This window comes from Notechis scutatus, chromosome 11 (assembly GCF_049901735.1).
Source record: "Notechis scutatus isolate UNSWTSFEM ecotype Mainland chromosome 11, rNotScu1.2, whole genome shotgun sequence".
NCBI classification, from domain to species: domain Eukaryota; kingdom Metazoa; phylum Chordata; class Lepidosauria; order Squamata; family Elapidae; genus Notechis; species Notechis scutatus.
This window is the reverse complement of record NC_142019.1, coordinates 9,969,475-9,991,920: the sequence shown is the minus strand read 5'-3', so window position 1 is coordinate 9,991,920 and position 22,446 is coordinate 9,969,475. Positions and strand designations below refer to the sequence as shown.

At 41.9% G+C, this 22,446-nt stretch overlaps 2 protein-coding genes across 3 annotated transcripts; one reads left to right on the top strand and one right to left on the bottom strand.

Moving 5' to 3' along the window:
- Positions 1–258: 258 nt before the first annotated feature.
- MRPL46 (mitochondrial ribosomal protein L46) lies at positions 259–8,640 on the bottom strand. 2 transcript variants are annotated; one of them, XM_087972766.1, is made up of 5 exons: positions 8,403–8,640; positions 5,673–5,853; positions 1,219–1,392; positions 525–697; positions 259–411 (listed from the first exon to the last, which is right to left on the bottom strand). In XM_087972766.1, the coding sequence occupies exons 1-5, from the start codon at positions 8,622–8,624 to the stop codon at positions 400–402; spliced, it is 762 nt and encodes a 253-aa protein (XP_087828892.1). In that variant the 5' UTR covers positions 8,625–8,640; the 3' UTR covers positions 259–399. The 2 variants fall into 2 exon arrangements, with proteins under 2 accessions (XP_087828892.1, XP_026537639.1); XM_026681854.2 differs by having other exon boundaries at positions 259–697.
- Positions 8,641–11,068: 2,428 nt separating this feature from the next.
- On the top strand, positions 11,069–21,424 carry MRPS11 (mitochondrial ribosomal protein S11). The gene is made up of 6 exons (XM_087972765.1): positions 11,069–11,216; positions 12,383–12,496; positions 14,222–14,320; positions 15,913–16,042; positions 18,683–18,748; positions 21,131–21,424. Exons 1-6 carry the CDS (start codon positions 11,164–11,166, stop codon positions 21,236–21,238), a joined length of 570 nt encoding a protein of 189 aa, XP_087828891.1. The 5' UTR covers positions 11,069–11,163; the 3' UTR covers positions 21,239–21,424.
- The last annotated feature ends 1,022 nt before the right edge of the window (positions 21,425–22,446 follow it).

Sequence of the window (22,446 nt, the reverse complement as noted above, 5' to 3'; positions counted from 1 at the left end):
TGCATGTCCTCTTGACTCACAGCAGCATGTTTTGCGGGCCCTCTTACTTGGTTTTTTTCTTACATCCCCTAGGAAAGGCTGATGTCCCAGTAACAAAGAAGCTGCTTCACTTAGGTGGTACACAGGAGCAGACATCAGACAGGTCATTGGGCTATCCAGAGAATAGATTTGTATTAGTCCAGCCTTAGTCTGCATTCTTACCCGCTATGCTCCTTGGGCAGTTGTTTGCACTGTGAGGAAATGAAGACACCAGACAGCTTAAACATAGATGTTGCCGTTTCCTGGCATGCTTATATTTAGTATTTATTTTATTATCCTTATCCTGGACCCAATATAGCATCTACACATGCAAAGGACGCATGGTGCCATCTCCACCATCCATGTGAAGTCACTCTCCTCTTACTTTCCACACTGATAGTGACAAAAGAGAAACATAGTTGTAGGATTCAGATATCCACTAAGAACCGAAAAACCTGAGAATGATAGGCAGGTTTCAAGTAGTCCCCCAGCTCCCCTTTGCTGACCCATAAGCAGTCCGCTTTCTCCTTGGATGGAAGCTGGGGGCTGCCCTCCAAGAAGGCTTTGAAGAAGAACACTTTCCCTCCAATGTCGGTCTCGGTGCGGATTGCCTTAGGGAACTTGAACTTGTAAAAGCCACAGGGCGCATTTCCTAGGAACTTGGCCTGCGTCTGGATTCCTTGGGAGGTTCAGAAGGTGGAAAGAAAAAGAAAAAGAAAAAGAAAAAGGCAGCAACCCGGTGAGCAACATGAGAACAAATAATAATGCCATCCTTGTCCCCAGCCCCAACCCTCCCCCCCCCTCTTTTTAAAGCACTTTCCTTCAATTCCAACATGCTTTCTAATATTGACTATAGAGATTCACAATCATCCAGGTCATGGTTGTCCCAAAGGTGTTTTTCCGTCATATTGTTCCATAAACCATGGCTCATGATGCATAACAGCTGGGTTCTCAATTTATTAACGCACAAATAACAAACCGCAAGAATGGAATTTACTGCTTCAAAAGCAACAAGCCACAAACACAAATGTATTATTGTTCAGATAGCACTATATACAAGATACTTCTAAGTGAAAGGATAGTTTTCTGTCCCAAAAGATTACAACTGAAAAATTACACACAACAAAGGAAACTGAAAGTATGTAAAGAAAGAGAAGGGAAAAGCAGAGACGTTTTAAAGAATATAAATATGTCACCGACCTGGAAGGGTAACCAAAACTCGTTCTACTGTGTTTCGTAAAGTCTCTCCTTGTTGCCATTCTGTCTGGGGCAACAGCCATATATCTTCATCTCCAAATTTCTGCTTAACCAAAAGCAGCAAATTCTGGTCCAACTTCCTGTTCAAAGAGGTCCGGTCGTTCTTTTGGTCAGCCTCTGGCTCAGAAAGAAATTTAGCATAAGAAGTATTCAGCTACTCAACAATCCAAAGAGGCTACACTAAGAACAAATGACAAGAGAACTTGCCACCAAGAAGACAGAACTGACTGCAAAATTCTTTCCTACTTCTGGTGATAGCAAACAGCCATCTATACTCTATTCTTCTTTAGAAAACAGTAATGCAGATAAATGCAATAGCCAATTTCCATCCACTGACTTGGCTTAAAATTGGTTTTGATTTTGCAATGCTCTTGACAAAAGTCACATCTAAGCCACAGCAGCATTGTGAAATCAGCCATTTTTAAGCAGCACAAAATAATAAAATTACAGAGGACTTCCGGTTTGTCGGCTTCGGCGGCAGGGATTTGCGAAGCTGCGCGATCCCTGCCGCTAGCGTTTTGGGGCTCCGACCCAGACGGGTACGGAGCTAGGCTGCCCTGCAGGGGCAGCTGAAGGTAGGGGGATCCGGAGAGGGTTTGGGGTGTTGCAGACCCCTCCCCGGCCGGTAGAACCCCCTTTTCCCAGGACGCAGTGCAGCGGCGGTCCGTAATGGCCGCCACAAAGAAGCTGGCAGCCGGGTAAGAATGCGCAGGAGGAAGTGGAGAAAGTGCTTGAGAGGAGAAAGTTTTTCTTGGCTCCTAGGACTCTAAGACATATTTAATAAAATTCCTGAAAAGTATGACTTTCTGAATAATACCTGCCAGAAGAGGAAAAAAAGCGGCAGTTTGATGGTGCTGAAAGGATAGCTTTCCTCTTTTCCTATGGAATAAATAACTGGATATTAAGAAACCTATTTTTATAGGTGAAAATTGGTTTTAAGCGATGAGTGGGAAGAGAGAGGATTAAAAAGAAAATATTTGTATGCTAAGACTTTGTTGGAGGAGATGCCTTAAGGATTTGAAGACTAGAATATATTGCAATAAGATTTTAAACAGATTTGGACTTTCTTTCTCTTTGATTGATATTACCCCAGAAGGAGAAAGTGAGAACTCTGCCTTGGTTTGGACTGACTGATAACTTTGGGACTGCTTTATTTTTTTTATTTTCTTTTGAATATTCTGGTTGTTGTAAGAAGAAAGAAGGGGAAAAGAAAAGAAAAGATTTATAATGGCTTTTTCTGTTGAGGAACTAAGAAAAGAATATGAACAAGCAAAAAAAATGGTAAAGATGGTGTGGAAGAAGCTTTCCTTTTTTAGAAATGGCGCTTACTAACTATCAACAAACACTACAACAGATGAAGACAGCAGAGGAACAAGAAAGAAAGGAAGGAGCCATTTTTAATGAATCTCAGAATTTGATCAAGAAAGAAGGAAGAGAGAAAAGAAGAGAACTAAAGGACTTAAGATCTAAAAAAACATTTAAAAAAGGGAAAAATAAGGTGCAAAATCAATATGATGATAGTAAACAAAAGGGAAAAGGAATACGACAGAGAAGAGAAGCCAGTAAGGCAGAGGCTAGAAGAAGGGGGGTAGAAAGGTTTGTTGGGAGAAGAAAGAAAGGGAAAAGGTGGAGAAAAGCTACAACGTTTTGAAATTAAATGAAAAAAAGGAATTTTTATGGATAATGGATAAAGTATAATTTTTTAAAAAAAGATTTTGCAAGGTACATAAGATGAGATGGTAGTATTGTAATGGTTTAAGAGTTGATAAGAGATTAAAATGTTAAAATGTTTAATAATGATTGGCTTTAAAATTTAATAATAGGGAGGTTTAGAATACTGTTTTAATTAAAGAGTTTAATAAGATTATGGTATTGATGTTATTATAAAATTTTATTATAGTATTTGTTTTTAATATTTGGATTTATTGTCTAATTATGTATTTAATTATTTTGGATGTACTAGTTAGATAGAATGTACCAAGCAAAATCGGATTGGGTATTGGATGTTATCTTAAAGGTTAATTTGATTAATTTAGGGGGAGATAGAAAGGCATCATACTCTGATTAATGATTTCAGGAGAAACTTATTTTCTTTTTTTTTTTTATAAGGAATGAGACAAAGGGATGATAAAAAATGGACAAAAGATACAAATATAATGATTCAAACTAAGATGATTAATTAAGATAGAATTAAGAAGAGTGAAATATGTGGAGAAGTTAATATAGAAGGCTTAGAATGGTAAATAAAATAAGTAATGATATGTAAGATGAGCATGAATATAATTGAAGTCCATGAAGAGAGAGACCTGGGTCCAAGTTACTTTCCAAAAGATTTTTTTATGTTTTGTGTGTTGTGTGTATATGTATTTTTGAGGGGAGAATTAGTAAAAACTTGCAGAAATATAGAATGAGAATAATGGTAACTAAGTCAGAAAGAAATAGATGAAATAATAATAATGATATTGAATAAGAGTAAAGAGAAGTAAAGAAAAATTGAATAAGAGGTTTTTGTATGTTATATGGAAATGGTTTAAAACAGAATCATAATTTATCTGACTTGTTAAATTTACAATGAAAAAAGGTTTAAACATGTAATGAATAATGATAATTTGTGTGTTTTAAAAATTAATAAAACTTGTTTAAAAAAAATAATAATAAAATTACAGAAAGTCTCTCCTTCAGTTCAACTTGGCCACTATCTAGATTCAGCCAGGCTTAATCATACCTATTCCTGACAGTTGAAACAGTGAAAGCAGTTTGGTTTTAGCTGGCCTGGAGAATCAGCCAGGCAGATGCTTTACAGAAGCTGCAGACAGCCATTTAGTGGGTTGCCAATGGTAAGTGGGAAATGCCTCCAGGGGAAAAAGCAGAAAAATTACACACAAGTTCATTCTTTCAAATCAGAAAGGACAGCCAGTACCTGATTGTACTTACTGGAGATAAGGGAAAGAGATTCTTCTGAAGATATTTAATATTTAAAGATGTGAAATTTAAAACCACATATTGCAGTTAATTGCCATGCATATTTTTTCATCCTATTAATATTCAGCATCCTTAATGTTGCTAGCTTGTGGCTAACTGATCTAGTGTAACAAAGGTCATTTGAAATTGATTGGCCTTGGATGGAATTAATCACGTGCTCTTCCACATAAGGAGTCCCAATGTGGATTTTACTCCACTAGTTGTTGCTGATTATAGGGGGCAGTGCTCATCTCCATTTCAAGGCCATTGAGTCAGGGCTGTCTGAAGACATTTCCGTGGTCATGTGGCCAGCATGACCTCACAGAGCGCTGTTACCTTCCCACGGAAATGGTATCTATTTATCTACTTGCATGCTTTTGAACTGCTAGGTGGGCAGGAGCTGGAGCAAGGACAGGATCTCAGCCCGTTGTGTGACGCTCAGGTCTTGAACCCGGGCTGCCAGCTTTAGAACCAACAAGCCTTAACCACTGAGCTGCTACTCTTCCACATAAGGGGAAAATGAAATGACTTCTTCCAGTGTGAAACTTGAAGCAAGAATGTACACATCATGACCAGATTTTGGTATTTACGTTTGGCAGAATAAACCATACATCATGTTTTCTCATGATATATGTACATGTGCATATTTTTTCATTATTCTTTGGAAATCATGAGGTCTCGTCTTTTCCTATATATAATCAGTTCCACTTTGGTCTAGATACTGTTTCTCCTCTCTCCTCCCTCCCAATTAACTGAAAGTCACTCTTTTCTGCACACTGTCTGTGTCCTGCTTTCACCAGCTTTACAAAAGCAAAGAAAAATTATGGGATGAGGCCTCTGTCTTCAGTGCAGGAACTGAGTGCAAAGAATTTCTGAGACTTTCACATAAAAAGAAAGAAACCACCACCTCTCTTTGTAACTCTGCTTTCAGACGGCCCAAGAAGTTTCTTACAAAATTCTTAAACCAGAATCTTTCTGTAATTTAAGTCAGTGATCCCCAACCTTTCTTATGCCACGGCCCGGTATCCCCAACCTTTTTTATGGCGCGGCCGGTACCGGCATTAGCTGGGCGCCGCCATCTTTTTTGATGAAAAAGTGCTTCCGGTGAGCTTTCTACCGGAAAAGCTCACCAAAGCACTTTTTCATCAAAAGATGGCGGCGCCAACAAACCAGCGGCCCGGTAGGACTTGTTCCACGGACCGGGACCGGTCCATGGACCGTGGTTGGGGACCCCTGATTTAAGTTATAGAAATGGTGTATTCTGAAATGATAAAAAAAACATATTGTAGTCTTTGCAACCTGAGTTGAAAAATGCTGATTTCTCTCTCAATGGTCTTCTCAAGCATGTAGTTCTCCAAATTCAGTAGAATTCATCTGAATTCAGCTATAACCAAACATATGCAACAAAGTTAGTATGAAAAAGCATGGTTTTGAACCTGTTATCCGTAGGGCAGGTTTGAATTTCTGAAATTTCTGTTCCCAGGCATCTTCAATATCTTGGACCAGGACAATCTTCTCAGGAATATCGTATTTTTCTTTACTCCTTTGACGCAGAAACTCATCCTCTGCGAAACATCTGAGTTCATGGTCTGAATACAAGCTTTTATCTACCTCTATCTGAAAAGAAAAACAAGTTGCCAAGCTGTAGAAACTAGCTTGCTTTGTACACACACCCTAGAGTAATATTTACAAACCTGGATCAATCCAAAATCAGTCATTCACTTATAATGCAGCCTGTCATGAGATCCTAGTTCAGTAAATCCTAATTAAATGAAGTACTGCTTAGCACTATATAGGCCATTGGTCCATCTAGTTTGAGATTCTGCACAGCAGTAATTATCATGCTTTCATATTTTAAGTCCCACTCGTCACTCATTCAAAAAGCTTAGAAGGTCCTTTCTTCAGAGAAATACATGTTTACAGGTATTATTGTATTTTCCAGTCATGGAAAGCTTTAGAACATAATGTTGACAATACTGCTGTAGCATAGATCAGAGCTTCTTAAACCTTTTGCTCTCAGGACCCCTTTCCACTTTTAAAAACTATGGAGGAACCTAAAAAGTTTACTTTACTTTACTTTATTGTCACTGCACCTTGTACAACAAAATCAAACGCTATTTTCAGTGCACATCATGACCATGACCATGAAAGTAAACACACACATAAAAAGGCTTCTTTGTATGGATCATATTTATCAACATTTACCATATCAAAAATTAAACTTGACACATTCACAGACTCCTATAAAAATAACAATATTAAACCTGTTAGGTATCTACTATATTTTTCATGAAAAATTCCTGTATTTTTAACAAATACAAAATAATGAGAAGAGGGACATTGTTTCAAGTTTTTGAAAATATCTTCAACATCTGACAAATAATTTTGATTTGAGACTCCCAGGGGTTCTTGAACCACACTTTCAGAAACACTACTTTACACCAATGAATGACAGCTAATTGGGTTTCAAGCCACATAGGCCTCTGTGGGATCAGCCTCCCCCAATCCCTTCCCCCAAACATCAGTCAGTCAACAAGGATGAAATGCAACATTAACCTGGGAAACGTATATTTGCCTTCATTCGTGATGAAATAATTAATTTGATCTGGGCTCTTAAAGCCAATCCTGTTCCAAACCCCCATACTCCAGGAAACGCTCTTACTAAGATGCCCAATTACTTGGCCTCTGCACTGGGGATCCTGCACTCTTGAGCTTCTTCCAGATGGATGAAGGGAAGTGATTTTGGGGTATCACCAGATGCAATGAGCCATTGAGACCCAGTTTGGTGTAGTAGTTAACACATCAGACTAGAAACTTAGTTCTAATCCTCATTTAGGCCTGAATCTAGCAGGATGACCTTGATTCTGTAACAGCTTTGTTCCCTATGCCGTCTGGTAAACTCTCAAGATTCGTTTTTCTCGCCATGTCCATGTATGCATCCGAACTAGACTGTATTGCTTCTGTGTGTCATATATGAGGGTATATGCATATCTTTGTGCTTATTTATTCTGTCATGGCTATGTAGCGTATATTGGAGGGGGTGACTGTTTGAGAGGTGTATGCAACGAAATTTCATTTTAATGTATGCCGATTAGTGTACACTACTGTATATATTGTGCATGAGCCGTGGTGGCACAGTTGGTTAGAGTGCAGTACTGCAGGCTACTTCTTCTGGCTGCCTGCAATTTGGCAGTTTGAATCTCACCAGTCTCAACGTTAACTCAGCCTTCCATCCTTCTGAGGTGGGTAAAATGAGGACCCAGATTGTTGGGAGCAAATAGGCTGAGTCTGTAAACCACTTAGAGAGGGCTGTAAAAGCACTGTGAAGTGGTATATAAGTCTAAGTGCTATTGCTATTCCGGTTTTGCATCTTGTGTAAATTTCTATTGAATTTAATGCATCATGCAAACCAGATTAAGGTTTAATTTGATAATTAGGAAGCATGTTGGTCATGAAGTGTGGGACACAGTGTAGCATGGGGGTTAAAAAGTTGCATTGGGATTGGAGATCCAGGTTTAGGTTTCAAGACACATGGTGGCCCAGTGGTTAGAATGCAGTACTGCAGGCTACTTCTGCTGGCTGCAGCAGTTTGGCAGTTCAATCCTTCCCAAGCCTTCCATCCTTCCGAGGTGGGTAAAATGAGGACCCAGATTTTGGGGGCAAGAGGCTGACTCTATAAACCACTTAGAGAGGCCTGTAAAGCACTGTAAAGTGGTATATAAGTCTAAGTGCTAGTGCTACATTCAAATGACAATAAAGTTATTGTAAGTCCTTTCTAAGTTCTAAGCCAGTCGCTTTCTCTCAGCCCTAACAAGAAGGCAATGGCAAGCTCCTTCTGAAATCTCGCCAAGAGATTTCTCCGCAGTCGCCAGGTGTCAAGACTGCCTCGAAGGTGCCAAAGAAACCCAAAATCGAACCCTTGCTTGAGGCTGTCAGGACCTGCTGGTGGGTCCAGATAGCCACAGAAAGACCCCAAAGCCTCATCGCTTTGGGCCCCATCTTTCCCTCCTTTCTAGGGCGGCTTCTGGAAGGGCAGGGACGGCCGTCTCCCGAACAAAGCGGGTCTCCCCCCCACTGAAGGCCTCGTCTCCAAGAAAGCCTCGCAGTTGCTTACCACCCCTCCCACCACCCCACCCCGGGCAGCTCCAGCCCGTGCGGCGCCCCACCTGCTGCGTGAGCTCGGCCATTTCCTCCTCCTCCGGGCTCGGGAGTTGAGCGAGGAGAGGCCTCCGCTGCAAGCAAAGCGCCCCGTACAGTTTCCATCCCGACGCAGCTCCGGGGCTGTCGGAAAACGCCCTCCGGCCGGCGCAAAAACGGCTCCAAGTGCGGACGGAGACCAGCACCCGGCCGAGGGGAGCCATTTTACCGCCAAAGGCCCACCATGCCATGCGGGGCCGGCCGCTTCCGCCGGGAGCGCAACTTCCGCTTCCGGTAAAACTTCGAAAGGAGGCGCTTCCAGGAAAGGGGGCATTCCGGCCAAGCTGTTGGTGGCTTTGCTCAAAGTATCGTTTCGCTTTAAGGCAGCCTCCAAGGCAGGAAGTCTCCAAACGTGACCACTTTGAGACTTGTGAACTTTAACTCCCAGAATTCCTCAGCCAGCTACGCTGGCTGGGGAATTCTGGGAGTTGAAGTCCACAAGTCTCAAAGTGACCACGTTTGGAGATCCCTGCTCCCAGGGTTTCCACCTGATTGACAGGCTGTGAAGTCAAGCTTCCTGGGTTCAGCCAAGACCCCTAGATCCGTGGGGGGGGACTCTTTTGATCCACGTGTTGAGAGAATGGCTGGGACCCTGAAGTGCCCTAATGTGCTATGTGCCAAGCCCCAAAGGTGCTTTTTTTTCTGGAGGCAACTAGTCTTTCTTGTTTTTTTTCTTTGAAGATGTTTTGCTTCTCATCCAAGAAGCTTCTTCTGCTCTGACAGGATGGTGGGGAATGGAAGGATTTATGTTCCTTGCAGACAGCTGGTCATTTGCATCCTTTTAGAGGGTAGTTGAAGCACTTGGAGGTTTATCTGTGTCTTCAGGGTCAACTGAGTTGTGCAAATGGTTCCTGTAGTCTGCAGTTTTTCCTCTGGAAATCCCTTCCTACTCCCACCCCATTCAAAGGGTTAGGGTTAGGGTTATATTTTCTGCAAATCTGTGGACTTTTACAGAGGTTTAGCTATACAATTTGGGATGAACCCCCTTCGAATTGTGTGAGAGTAGGAATGGATTTCCAGAGGGAAAAATTGCAGGCTGCAGGAACCATTTTCACTACTCAGGTGATCCTGAGGACACAGATTAACCTCCAAGTGCTTCAACTACCCTCTAAAAGGATGCAAATGACCAGCTGTCTGCAAGGAATATAAATCCTTTCATTCCCCACCATCCTGTCAGAGCTGAAGAAGCTTTTTGGATGAGAAGCGAAACATTTTCAAAGAAAAAGACAAGTCCAGTTGCCTCTTAAAAAAGCACTTTTGGGACAACCATGACCTGGATAACTGAGAATCTCTACAGACTTAGTGCTATGCTAAGCCAAGCTTCATTCAAAATCCAATCCAGGCCTTATCAGGGTCGTAGACCTTGCCTGCAAGCGCCGTTCATAAGACTCCAAATGCAGAAGGAAGGCACAATAAAAAGCCTTCCCTTCTTATTCTGTATTAATCATGGCTTAGTGGGACTCGTATTCAGCATTCATATATCTTTTGGGTTCTGTAAAAGTAGGTAGGCAAGGGCGAAAAAGGACTTTTCTACTATAAAACAATATTCCCCACAAACTACTGGAATTTCCTCTTTGTAAGGGGATTAATTAGACTTTGAATTATTTTATTGTCACTTTGAATGTACACTAATCTGCATACATGAAAATGAAATTTCGTTGCATGCAGCTCTCAAAAGAGTCTCCACCTCCAATGTACACTACATAAACATTATAAATTAATAAATTATTCATATACCATGACAAAATAAACACAGAATCATGCGCATACCCCTATATAGTATATGACACAGAGAAACAACACAGTCTAATTGAACAAGAGCCAGAAGCGTGGGCTCCTATATTCATCTGGTCATTCCGTCAACAATAGAACATAGAATATCAGTCGGAAGGGACCTTAGAGGTCTTCTAGTCCAACCCCCTGCTCGAGCAGGAGACTCCCTTATAGTATCATTGCTCAATTGAGCGGCTTGGGATTCCCGCAAGGCCATTCCCCACAAGAGCCTAAAAAGCAGGGTTGACAGAAGAAAGTACCCAAGGGTACTTTTTTTTTTAATTCCCAAGAGGCAACTTTCTGGTTTTTCTTTTTGAAGACCTTACGCTTCTCATCCAAGGAGCTTCTTCAGCTCTGACTGGATTCCATTCCCCACCATCCAGTCAGAGCTGAAGAAGCTTCTTGACTGAGTAGTGAAACGTCTTCAAAGCAAAATCAGAAAGTCCAGTTGCCTTTTGAAGGAATTGAGGGGGAAACACTTTTGGGATAATCATGATCTGTCAGGGGTCTCCAACCTTGGCCACTTTAAGACTTTGCTGGCTGAGGAATTCTGGGAGTTGAAGTCCACGAGTCTTAAAGTGGCCAAGGTTGGAGACTGCTAGGGATGACCGAGAACCTCCATAGACGATGAATGAAGATGTTTCATACTCGGGAATACATCTCTAAAAAAACAAAACCAAATCGTACAACGCTTCTCGGCGGCCCTAAACCTGGTTAAACTTCCCCTCCGCCCCGCTTCAATTGTCAGAGAAGCGAAGGGGGAGACCAGCCGCCAGCTCCCGTACGGACGTTCCGCAGCGAGGGCGCGGCCATTGAAGGCTCGCCTATTTCTCCGAGTGGGCGCCGCCATTTTTTTTCCGCTCCAGCCACGCATCGCGAGATTTGATCGGCGGCGGAGACTCTGTCCCTTTGGAACGCTCGGAGTCCCGGACCGCGGAACGGGGGGGGGAAAAGACCATGCAGGCTGCGGTGGCCATCGCCCGGCGGGGGCTGTTGGGTGGCGGCTCGGGGTAAGGTGGGAAAGAAGCGGGGTGGTCTCTAGGTCTATGGAATGCAAGGGTCGGGCTCCTGCTTGTCAGCGGAGGAAGGCAGAAATCCAACCGGTCCAGACTTCCTGTTGCATTTCTGCCTCCCTCCGCCCCCCTCCTTAAACCTCCATGCACCGATGACCTTAGGATCCCAGGTCAATTCAACGAGGATGATATGTGCATTACCTTGACTTGACTTGAATTTCACTTGAATTTGACTTGGATTTGACTTGACTTGAATTTCACCTGAATTTCATCTGAATTTCGCTTGAATTTCACTTGACTTGACTTGAATTTCACTTGAATTTCACGACTTGAATTTCACTTGAATTTCACTTGACTTGAATTTCACTTGACTTGACTTGTCCCATGGGTTGGAAAGGAGTTGGAGAACTACAGTTCCCATCATTCTGCCTCCCCAGGGCAACCGGTCTTAATCCCACCCTTTTAACTCCAGGGGCGAGGACTGCTTTGAGGGAAGACTTCAGGCAGCCTTTCACAGGCAAGGGTCTGCTACTTGACTGTAATCTCCACGCTTCCTGGGAATCATGGATCCTGTAATCCCAGACCAGTTGCAAGTCTGCGAGGGCTGGCTGATGAGGAATGGAGCTTTGAATCCCCATTTGCTGCCTCCAAAGAAGAGAAATTGAGAAAATCACACTAGACATTAGCCAGGGGGAAAAAAGACAGGGTTTCTCCCTCTCCCTCCCGCCCCACCCCCCCAAAAAACTTTAAGCATTAAAAAAGGTAATTGACAGGCTACCGCTATATCTGATGGTTTCTTTATTCCTTTTCAGGCCCTTGTTTTGTTGGATGGGCTGACAAAATGTTTGTTGAATTATGTCATTGAGCTTAATGAAGTAGTTTAACTTTTGTGTTTTTACTGTGGAAACCTTAATTGTATGGGCATCAAGATTGGTCCTAGCTGAAAGAGGAAATCATGGAAGTAAGCAGCCATCCATTAACACTGCCCAGGTAGTTGGGTGTGCTAGAGTCCCACATCTGGAAGGTCAAATGTTGTAAAATTATCCTCTCTGCAGCTGGAAGCAATGGGCCAGCCTTGGCAGTTCATACGAATTCTGCACTCGTTCCTCAATACGCTGTTCTTAAATTTGGATCTCTTTTTTATTTATTTGCAACTGCTCCAGCATCACCTTTTCTCGGAGTATACAAACAGGCATCCAGAGATTTCAAACGTTACTGGAAAACTCAGACTCAGCAACAGACAAAGAGCTAGATTCCACACAGTCAAAGGGCTTCAGGTGAGTTAATGTCGCATTTTATGGGATGCAGGTAGCTGCTTATTTCTAGGAAAAATTATGGTGTGCATAATTGCAATAGTGATTGGGCATTTTGTGAATACCGGTATTTTGGAGGGGGGCAGGAAAGAGACAAATTGTGAAATGTAACACTTCAAAACCAGTTCCCACTATTCTGTCAGAGCTGAAGAAGTTTGATGAGAAGTGAAACATCTTCAAAAGAAAAAACACCAGTTGCCTTCTGAAAAAGCACCATTGGGACTTCAAACCAGTATGTGTTTCTCAAAAGTTACATTCTCAGGAATCCTTTAACAAAGATGTCACTTTGTCTCATTGTTTTCTTGCATATTTGCAATTTTTTTTTAACCATCAAAAATGTCCAGGAAAGAAACAAGCAGAAAAAAATAGTCATGTTTGCATCAGTTTACATCAAGCATTAGAGAATTTATGAAGGTATATAACAGGGGAGTTAGGTTGCTTCAAGGAATTTTGCCAATGCAGAAACGGAACTCATAATATTTGGTTTTCCAAGTTTTGAAAACATTTAATTTTTCAGAAATTATGATTTTTGCCATCATAGAATTATAATTCATAATATTTTGGTTTTTCAAATTTTGAAACATTTAAATTTTTCAGAAATTTACTTAACAATTTTTGCCTGACAGAATTATAATTTATGATTTTTGCCATCATAGAATTATATTTTTTGCCCCTAGTGATCACCTGTTTCTTTATTTTCAGAGCTTTTAGGCTGATCAGTATACAACTCCCAACTTTTAATTGGGGCTAAAACTCTACAGTATATTTAAAAACAACTACTACAGCGTGTTCCAATGGACCCAAACCTCACAAATAAAAACATGGAACAACATCAAATGAAAAGCCCAAATGCATGATCCAAGAGGCAGTCAAAACAATGCAACCCATCAGCTTAATGGAACAGCCAGGTTTTCACCGTCTTTCTAAAAGCCTCAAGAGCTTATTGATTCATATTTTTAATGATTTTGAGTTTGGACGAGAGCTGCATCAAAAGGTGGTCAGTCAAATTTCAGGAGAGGGAAAAGGCACTCCAGTTCCAACATCTTTTTTTTTAATCACTCTCTTCCTCCTAAGCGCTTTGGGCTAGAATGAGAGACTACGTCTAGTTGTCTTTAGATGTCGTTATATAAATGGAATATACATTGCACTGCGCTATAATGCTCTTTATTTGATGTTAGCTTACTGTATTGTGTGAAACTGATTGGCTTTGAGTTTATGAACAATGGTTTACGGCTTAGTGTGTTCCAGTGCAGGCAAAATGCAGATTCTAGAGTGGGAAATTGAATACCGGTACAATCCTATTGTGTGAGCATCTTTGAACAAATATCATCATCTTTTAATGACCTCATAATCCCTTGCAGGGTGGAGTCTGGGAAACTGAATGGAGTTGAGTGTTTACTGGCCGGATGCCCTTCCTGTCACCAATGCAGAGCTTTGTTCAGCAGATATGTTATCATTGTGCCCAGAGAGAAATATTTGCCTCTACCTAGGATTGAACTCACAGCCTTCTGGTTGTGAGGCAAGAGCTCCACCTCTAGCCCATTGCACCACTCATCTTTGAACAAATATGCCCATTGATAATCTGATAAAAATAATCCTTACACCTCTTGAATATTGAAGAAGGGGGCGGGGGGATGCCTGAGCTGTTGAACTGGCTGGTGTGGTTACCTTCTCTCTTGTTCTTTTCAGCTATTTCCCTCCAGTGCCGGGAAAAGAAAGCTCCTTGCAGTGGGATGGAAAGAAGTTTGAAGAAATCCCAATAGTTCATATCAAAGCTACCTACAATAAGTGAGTGAGTGGAGGTTCTTTGTACAGAATAGTTAGCAATAGCACTTAGATTTATATACCGCCCCATAGAGTTTTCTCTGGGCAGTTTACAGTGTCAGCATTGTTGCCCCCAACAATCTGGGTCCTCGTTTTACCGACCTCGGGGGTGAGTCAGGATCAAACTGCTGGCAGTTGGCAGAATTAGCCTGCAATACTGCATTCTTAACCACTGTGCTCATTTAATTATCTAATGCTACAGGTTTTGTGGGTGGTGATTCAAGGACGCTGGTCTTTAATAACCTAAGTTTCTTTCAAGAGCAAACTGCCAGGTGCAAAATGCAAGGCATATTTATAGTGAAGTGCTATATATAGTGTTTTATTGTGATGCTACATAATGCCACCCAGAGTTGCCTTGTAGTTAGGCAGATAATAAATTTTATGGGTGGATGGATAGAAGATAGATAGTCAGACAGATAGACAACAGGGGATGCCTGCTTGTTTCCCTTCTAACAGAGCAGCCTAGTCTCCAGTTCTTTGCTTCTACCTTTGCCTGATCTAAACCCTCATGTAATTGCATGTAAATGATGACGATAATAATTTATTCTTGTACCAGGTTGGCTAAAGACAACCTAAGTATCAGGAAGCTTATTAGAGTAGAGAAACTTCTGGCGACAAAGCTTACCATTACATTTGCTTTGGGAGTTTGGGCAGAGCTCAAGGTTGTAATTTAAATGGGGCTGGATTTTTATTTGTTTCTTGGGCGGGGCTGTTTTGTAACCTAAGTTAAAGCTCTTGTAGAACTTGGACGGAATGTATGTGGGAAAGACCTGGAGAGAAGATGAAGAGATACTGCCTAGGGAATGGTCAGATAAGAGATAGCATATTCCGCAGCTGGATGGTGGACAGAGCAAAAACCTCAGAAATAATCCTCCCTATTTTCCTGGGTGTAAAGGAAATGGCAGGAGATTTGTACTTTCAGACTTGCATTAACTATGCTGCATTAATTAGCTTTACAGTAAAGTACAACCAATCCGATCGTATTTTCTCTCTGCTCCATCTGGTAAGACTGACAATGCTACAGTCTTCATGTTATTTCCTGTCTTAGAACAGCGAGCACTAAATTGAGTAATTTTCAGTAGTAATTCTCAAGGAAACTTCTGAAAGTGACAGAGAAAGAATCTCAGTGGCTACAAGTTCACGTCCCCACACTCCTTTGAGGATTAATTGCATCCTTCCAAATGGTCAAATGTCTAAAACAGCCTGCTCAAACCTGGTGCCTATCAAAGACATTGGAACTGGAGCTTAGCAAACATACCGACTGGACCTGTTAAAAACTGCAGTCTGAGCACATCTGGAGGGCAGTCAGTTGGGAAGAATTATCCTAGTTTTTAGTCCATTTTGGAATAAGTGTGTCTCAAACTGGCAGTGATTCTGTTCATTTTTTTGCATCCTAGTTCACCCATTTGCTGTTTCCATGGGAAGAACGCAAGAGCTGAGTTAAAATATTAGGGGTTGTTGTTGTTTTCCAGACAGTTTGCAGGGTAATCCAAAAGTATCACAAGAATATGGATTTCTAACCAAATGTTGTTCCTATCATCCCATGACACCTGTAGCACTCACATCCAGGTTTTCACAGCTGAGAAAGTCCCTCTGGTCCTACTCACCTGTGGCTACATGGGGTTCAAGAATGCAAAGAAATCGACAGCTCTTGCAGCACAGACAACTGGAATTGCAGCAGGAAATGTAAGTTAACATCCTGTTCTTCGAACCAATCTTTCCCTAAGTTAAATGGGCAAAATGTCAACTCATAAAATATTTATTTGGTCTTTTTAGAGTTGCCAACAGAAAGGGTGGGGGGAACAGTGCAGCAGCTTGCAAAATCAAAAGTGCATTCCATAAACGTTTTCAAAGATTGTAACTAGGTGACTGAAGTTTCTGCTGCGCAAAATTCTAACTGGAGAGCATGATTGATGATTCTTGGCTATGGATATGTCCTATTGGAGAATATGAATTATGATACACCCAGGGGTAGGGGGAAACCAGGGTCAAGAGTGACAATGAATTGAGTCAGAGTTGGCTACACCCAGGTAGTGCCGGCATGTTAAATCTCAATAAATCCTTTTTAAGTTTTGGAAGTTTGGCTCCAGACTCATGACAAATGGGGGTAACTTCCGGAATCCTGACTTATCAGGCTGACCAGAACTGGCTGAATCAGGCTTCTTAAATCAGCAACTCTTATTTAACTTCCAAGGAATCCTTATTATTGTGATCCTAATATTTGCTTGCTGTTTGAGGCACCCCTTTGAACCATTGTTGGATTCTAAAATCCAATTGCTTATACTTAGATAAGATGATCAGAGAACGATCACAAACAAATGATTATAAATGAACAGAGACCAAGATCAGGGACTGCTTGGTTTTATATACAGTATTAACCCTAGAATCTAAAGGATTTGCCTAGTTTTTGGTTTTATGCAGCAAAAGGACAGAACTTTATTAATCCTAGATTTATTGCATCTTTTAACCTGTACCAAGCAGTGGGAAATCCATTTGCAGAGAAACTTTGCTCCTTCTTTAGGGAGTAACTGTGACTCACTTTCTGGTCCTTTCTCAAAAAGAGGGAACAGATGAAGAAAGGGTTAAAACTGTACTTTGGAGAGGAAGTCAAATATTCTAGTCTGACTAATCCATGCTGCTGGATTGAATCCATTGTGGATTCACAGTGGCTAGGTTCACATATGCCCTTAAGCCAGACCTCCCTCCAAAGGGACTTCAGAGGTATGAGTAAGGTGTTTATGCTAAGTTAGTCTTTGTTTAAGTTGGAACAGAGAATTTCATCTTTAAGCAACTACTTTCCTGCTCAGAATTGACAAAACTAGTCAGTTTCACATCTGCTTTTCTTCCCTGCCCTTTGCATACAATGCAAATGCACCAGCAGCCACCAGCCCACTTTGCAAACAGCCCGGTGAATTCTCCACTCTGTGTCTGTTTACTCTCTTGCAATCCCTTCCTCTCCCATCTCTCTCTCCTCTGCAGGGGGGGGGGGGGGAGAAACAGGTCATGTACAGGACAATGCACACTGGCCGTAATGGCAATTGTGTGACTGACGGACATCGCTAAATTCATAAATGCAGACATAAGTTGTAAAGTTACTTTTTCAGCACTGTTGTTTACTTTGAACATCACTGAATAAAGCATTCGTTAATCGAGGACTACCTCTGCAGTCAGATCAATGCAAAACAGAACAGTATTTACAAAATACAATCTTGTATTTTATAAGGTGTCAGGTAAATGAAAATATAGTAAATCAAGGACGCCATGGGCCCAGATGGAGGGTCTTTAAATAGCCACTAGATGGCAGTCTTAGCCCAACAGACTTACTGTAACCATTGTCAGGCTTCTCTGGAAATTCCCATTAATCATTTTGGATGTAGGAAACATTTAAAAGAGCTATGGCATAGCAGATACGGAAGGTTTCCAGCTGAGTATTTTAATTTCCCCATTCTAAATGTAGCAAGATTCTTGTGTACTGCAAGCAAGCCATTTCTTCCACAGTGGGTTGAATGTAAATGACTTTTGTAAGTACTCTTTACTTGTGTGCATTTTCAGGTCTGGAAAATGACGGCAAATAGCAGCCTTCACCAAATCTCTGGACATGTAGGACTTCAGCACCCAGCGTTTCAGCCAAGATAATCAGTGGGTGCTTTGACTGGAAGTCTAGAAGTGAATAGCCAACCCATTTGTGGGAGGTGCTGGTTGATCAAGAGTGATTTTGCTCAGCCACAAATCCAAAAAAGATTCCAGCCTTCCTATTTATACAGGACAGAGATCCTAGATTTCTGCAAAGCACCTTTCATCACTGCTCCCTTTTTCCCCAGTAGCTCCTGTTCCACTAGTTGTTCTAATGGGGGGTTGGGGGAAATGAGCAGTTCCATTGAAGCTAGGATGACGGTGGCGATGACGATAAACAGATCACAGAGTATCAAGATCTGAAAATCAAAATTGAAGGATTATTGCCTAAACCGGCTCTGGTGGCCTCTGTGGTTATCGGCACCCTGGGTGCCATACCAAAAATAAAAAAGTCTCAATGCCTAGGGAGGCCAATACCAGCTAAAGAACTGGCAGCTGTGACTTTACATCGCTGTGAGCAATTAGTTTATTAAACTCCGACGCTGCCTGACTCTGAGCAGCTCTGAACAAAGAAAGCACCGTAAAAATCAATAATGTCTTTTGCTCGAAAGAAAATAGCGGTCTTTGTCCCACTGAGTAGAAGCTCCTATTGAGAGGAAAGGGCAAATAGGATCTCAGTTGAATGCCGGAGTAGCGGTCATTATACTCTTTGGTTCATTGCATAACGTGCTTCTTCCCTCTCTCCCTGTCCAGAAAGCAGCGAAAAAGGGCGTGTATCACGTTCGAGTCGTGGTGAAAGGCCTGGGACCTGGGCGGCTGGTAAGCACTTCCTGTTTCTTTGTAGTCGTTCTTCAAGTGAGAGGGAGTCTTTATTGGCTGAACTCCTGCGTTTATCAAGGGCCACGGTGATGGAGTGAATGTCACTTAAGTGGGAGTATCGTGCCAGAAAGCTGAGAAAAACAACAATTGCATGCCCTGGAAGCTTCTTCTCAATTTCAAACGCCCTTCCCCATCTGCTGTCCTCCAGCTGTGTTTGACCAGAAGCCCAATACTTTCTCAACGATTTGGCATTCTTCATGCTGGCAGGAGTGATGGAAACCAAAATCCAACTCATTGTTGTGGTCCGCCGGCGACCTGTGGAGCTGGCAGCAGAGTCGGACAGTGGAGAGGACCATGGGCCAGTCCAGGAGTCTGGGGAGGGCTCAGTCGAGGGATCTGCATCTGACACAGAGATGGGGCCAGGGCCATTTGAGAGTTATGTGTTGACTTCAGAGCCTCCAGAATCTGACATCAGCGAGGCAGAGGAACAGGGGGAGTCTGTTCCCAGCGCGTGCTTGCGCTGAGCTGCCAGATGGCAAAAACAGTTAAGACAAAAGGAGCGACTCGGGAGTAAGGTTTGGAGATGATTGGCCCCTCCCATAAGACATAAAGGAGGAGCAAAGGGACATGAGCCTTTGCAGGAAGCAACTTTGTTTGTTCTGGTCGGTTTAAAATCTGAAGCTCCGTGTTGACTGTGCTCCGTTTGGTCTTGTACAGCTAATTGCCAATTTAGTCGTTGGCAGCATTTCAAGGGAGATAAAGGTGGGTGCTTATCAGCCTTATCCCGAAAGACTGTGGCAGGCTTCTGTTGGACTATTCATAAGCTGTTTGGGACTCATTACGGCTGTGAATGCATATAAAAAACAAGGTTTTGGGGAACAGTGTGTGATTGTTACTATCTCAGGAAGCCTTGGTCAGAACACTCATACAGGGGACTGACCAGGTTGGAGACGGCTGCTGGAGCTAATCTGGCATGGCAGCACCTTGGCTACGATGGCAAAAAGCTAATTGAGGGGGCTGCCAATGGAGCATTTGTCTGCAGCTGCTTAAAGCAGCTGCATCTTTTTTCCTCTCCCCGTTTGCACCACTGCTCTCTGCAGTTGCAGTGTCATCCTGGGAGAAGCTATCATTAATGTAAAGACAAGTTGGGTTTATGGAGCTGCCGACGGGTATAGCAAATCAAACAAAACACACCCCAAATGTTAAAAAGTTACGATATTTATGTAGTTTGCTTACCAAGCACATCTTGTAGGTAGTTAGCTTATTTATTATGTTTATATAGTTAAATACATAAATAAAAGATATTTATTTAGTTAGCTTTACCAGCACACCAGAACAACTAGACACAAAACAACTAATTCCCACAACTGTCAAACTCTGTAACACTAAGACTGTATTACTATTATTCTTCTCATGCTTCTTATTACCTTCCTCCTTCTACTTATGACTACAACCTTATTGCTTGTATCTCTATGATTTATATTGTTTTATTTACTTTCCTGGTATGATTTTGATTGCTTATTTAGTATCCTATGACTATCACTAAGAGTTGTATCTTACGATTCATGATGAATGTATCTTTTACGTTCACTGAGAGCTTATGCAAATTCCTTGTGTGTCCAATCACACTTGGCCAATAAAGAATTCTATTCATCTAAATTATATTAAAGTAACCAAAATACCTTTAAACAATCCCCAAGGCATGTCACAATTTTTGAGCACCCCTAATGTTTGGAAATCGAAAGTGAAAAATTTTGATACGCCCTAGCTGTAGTGTGTATATATCTCCAGCAACAGCAGCCTTTTGAATCTGAAGCAGATAATGCTAAACTAGATTAACCAATTGTTGCCTAAATATAAGGCAGCCTCCTTCGATTTCTAAATTGTTCCATGGGGGGGGGGGGGAAGAGATATGCAAAAGGTAAGATGCTAGATATTTCAGGCATCAAATGGGAGATGCTGAAACTTTCCAGAACCTCTAATTCTTGGCAAAAAAACAGCAGCAAGTTCTAAACAAGCTCTGTCTCTTGTTTGAAAATCTTGAACTAGCTTCTCACATTTCACAAAGGTATCATAGAGATGGTAAAGCTAATCTAATATTGTATCCGGCAAAGCAAGATTTAGGACAGGGGTGTCCAACCTTGGCAACTTTAAGACTTGTGGACTTCAACTCCCAGAATTCCTCAGCCAGCAAAGCTGGCTGAGGAATTCTGGGAGTTGAAGTCCACAAGTCTTAAAGTTGCCAAGGTTGGACACCCCTGATTTAGGGCTTTGTGGGTTATCCAAACTCAAGTAGTTATGGTTTATCTGGGAAAATGTGCTTCAACAGACTGACTTAGCATTCCATGAGCACCGTGTTGATATCTCTTGTTTCCCTTTCAGGCAGCAATCCAAGGCTTAACCTTAGGGGGGCTGGAGGTGATCTCCATCACGGACAACACGCCAGTACCGCACAACGGCTGCCGCCCTCGGAAAGCACGAAGGCTGTGAGAGGAGTGGAGCAGCAAAGAAAAAGAGAAGAGGTTGTGCCCGGATCTCAAATAGTTTATGCAGCCATCTTCAGGCAGCTGTTCCTCTTTCTGCAACTTTCAAAACAGAGAAAGGCTTGAGGTTTGCCCCCGTAGGAAGGCAACCCAGAGACTGTGTTCATAAAAATATAAAGAAAAAAATTGCCTCCTATCTCAGGGGGGCCCTTTGAATTACACTTTGGTTTGGGGCTGTTTTCCACTTTTAACGTTACGGACGGAATCGTTTTTTTACCATCATTTTCAACTCGATCCAGGTTGGTTGTGATGAGCGAGTCTTTTTCCAGTTGCAAAATGGGCCATCTGGAAACTCTTTTCTGTCATCTACAGAATTCCCCACTGTGCCATTTGGGGGTCCAACTCCATGTCTCTTATGAAGAGTTCACAGATCCACTTGCCAGGGGGGAATATTTTATGGCTTATCAGCAAGTACAGAGATCTCATCTCTACTAGAATTTCTCTATTTAGTCGGTTAGGAAAAATCAGGGAGTCCAGAGCAGTTCAGTAGGAAGTATGAAAAATAGTTGTCAGTAAGCCAACATTCATCTTGCATTCTGGACCTTATAACTCAGTGCCTCCCAAATCTCAGTAAATTATTCAAAATTGGGGGAAAGTATTTTTTTCTTTAAGTAAATAAATGAACCCATTACCCAATCAAACCAGGAACATTTAAAGATTGTTACCTGTACTAAAATTTACTCCCAAATCTCCTGCAATCCCTTGAAGATGAAAATTTGTGGAAATACGGGTGGTTATTGGTTGATTTCACATTAAGTTCATTCAGCGATAACATTTTTTATAATGCAGACAGTTCTCGAGTTACGGCCATTTGTTCAGTCACTGTTTGAAATGAAGGGACTTAATGATTGGTTCTTGAATTTCAATAAGACTTTCTGATTAGTGCTTTGGGAAATTAAGGAACAAGGTTGGTAAGCATAGTTCTAGCCAATTTATTCAGGCAGTTTCTTACGAACCCAAGAAGGCTGCTTTCATGTCTATGGTGTGTCACAGAGACAGATTTTTTTTACCATCAGTGGTGAAATCACAGGTGGCTGATGACTGGAACATATCAGGAATTATTCTGTGGAAGCATCTATGGGGTGACTTGAAAGAAAGCAGGTTCTTTTATTCTAGGTTCACACAACATACACTGGGGATCCCCAGTGCCTCAGG

What these genes read in the sequence shown, in the direction of transcription:
- MRPL46 (XM_026681854.2), bottom strand. Translation starts at nt 8,624, where the DNA reads ATGGCATGGTGGGCCTTTGGCGGTAAAATGGCTCCCCTCGGCCGGGTG. An exon ending in ACCTGCCCTACGGATAACAG is followed by an intron (nt 1,393 to 5,672) that starts GTTCAAAACCAT and finishes TTTCTGAGCCAG; the next exon opens with AGGCTGACCAAAAGAACGAC. An exon ending in AGTTTTGGTTACCCTTCCAG is followed by an intron (nt 698 to 1,218) that starts GTCGGTGACATA and finishes GAACCTCCCAAG; the next exon opens with GAATCCAGACGCAGGCCAAG.
- MRPS11 (XM_087972765.1), top strand. Translation starts at nt 11,164, where the DNA reads ATGCAGGCTGCGGTGGCCATCGCCCGGCGGGGGCTGTTGGGTGGCGGC. An exon ending in CTGTTGGGTGGCGGCTCGGG is followed by an intron (nt 11,217 to 12,382) that starts GTAAGGTGGGAA and finishes CAACTGCTCCAG; the next exon opens with CATCACCTTTTCTCGGAGTA. An exon ending in ACACAGTCAAAGGGCTTCAG is followed by an intron (nt 12,497 to 14,221) that starts GTGAGTTAATGT and finishes TGTTCTTTTCAG; the next exon opens with CTATTTCCCTCCAGTGCCGG.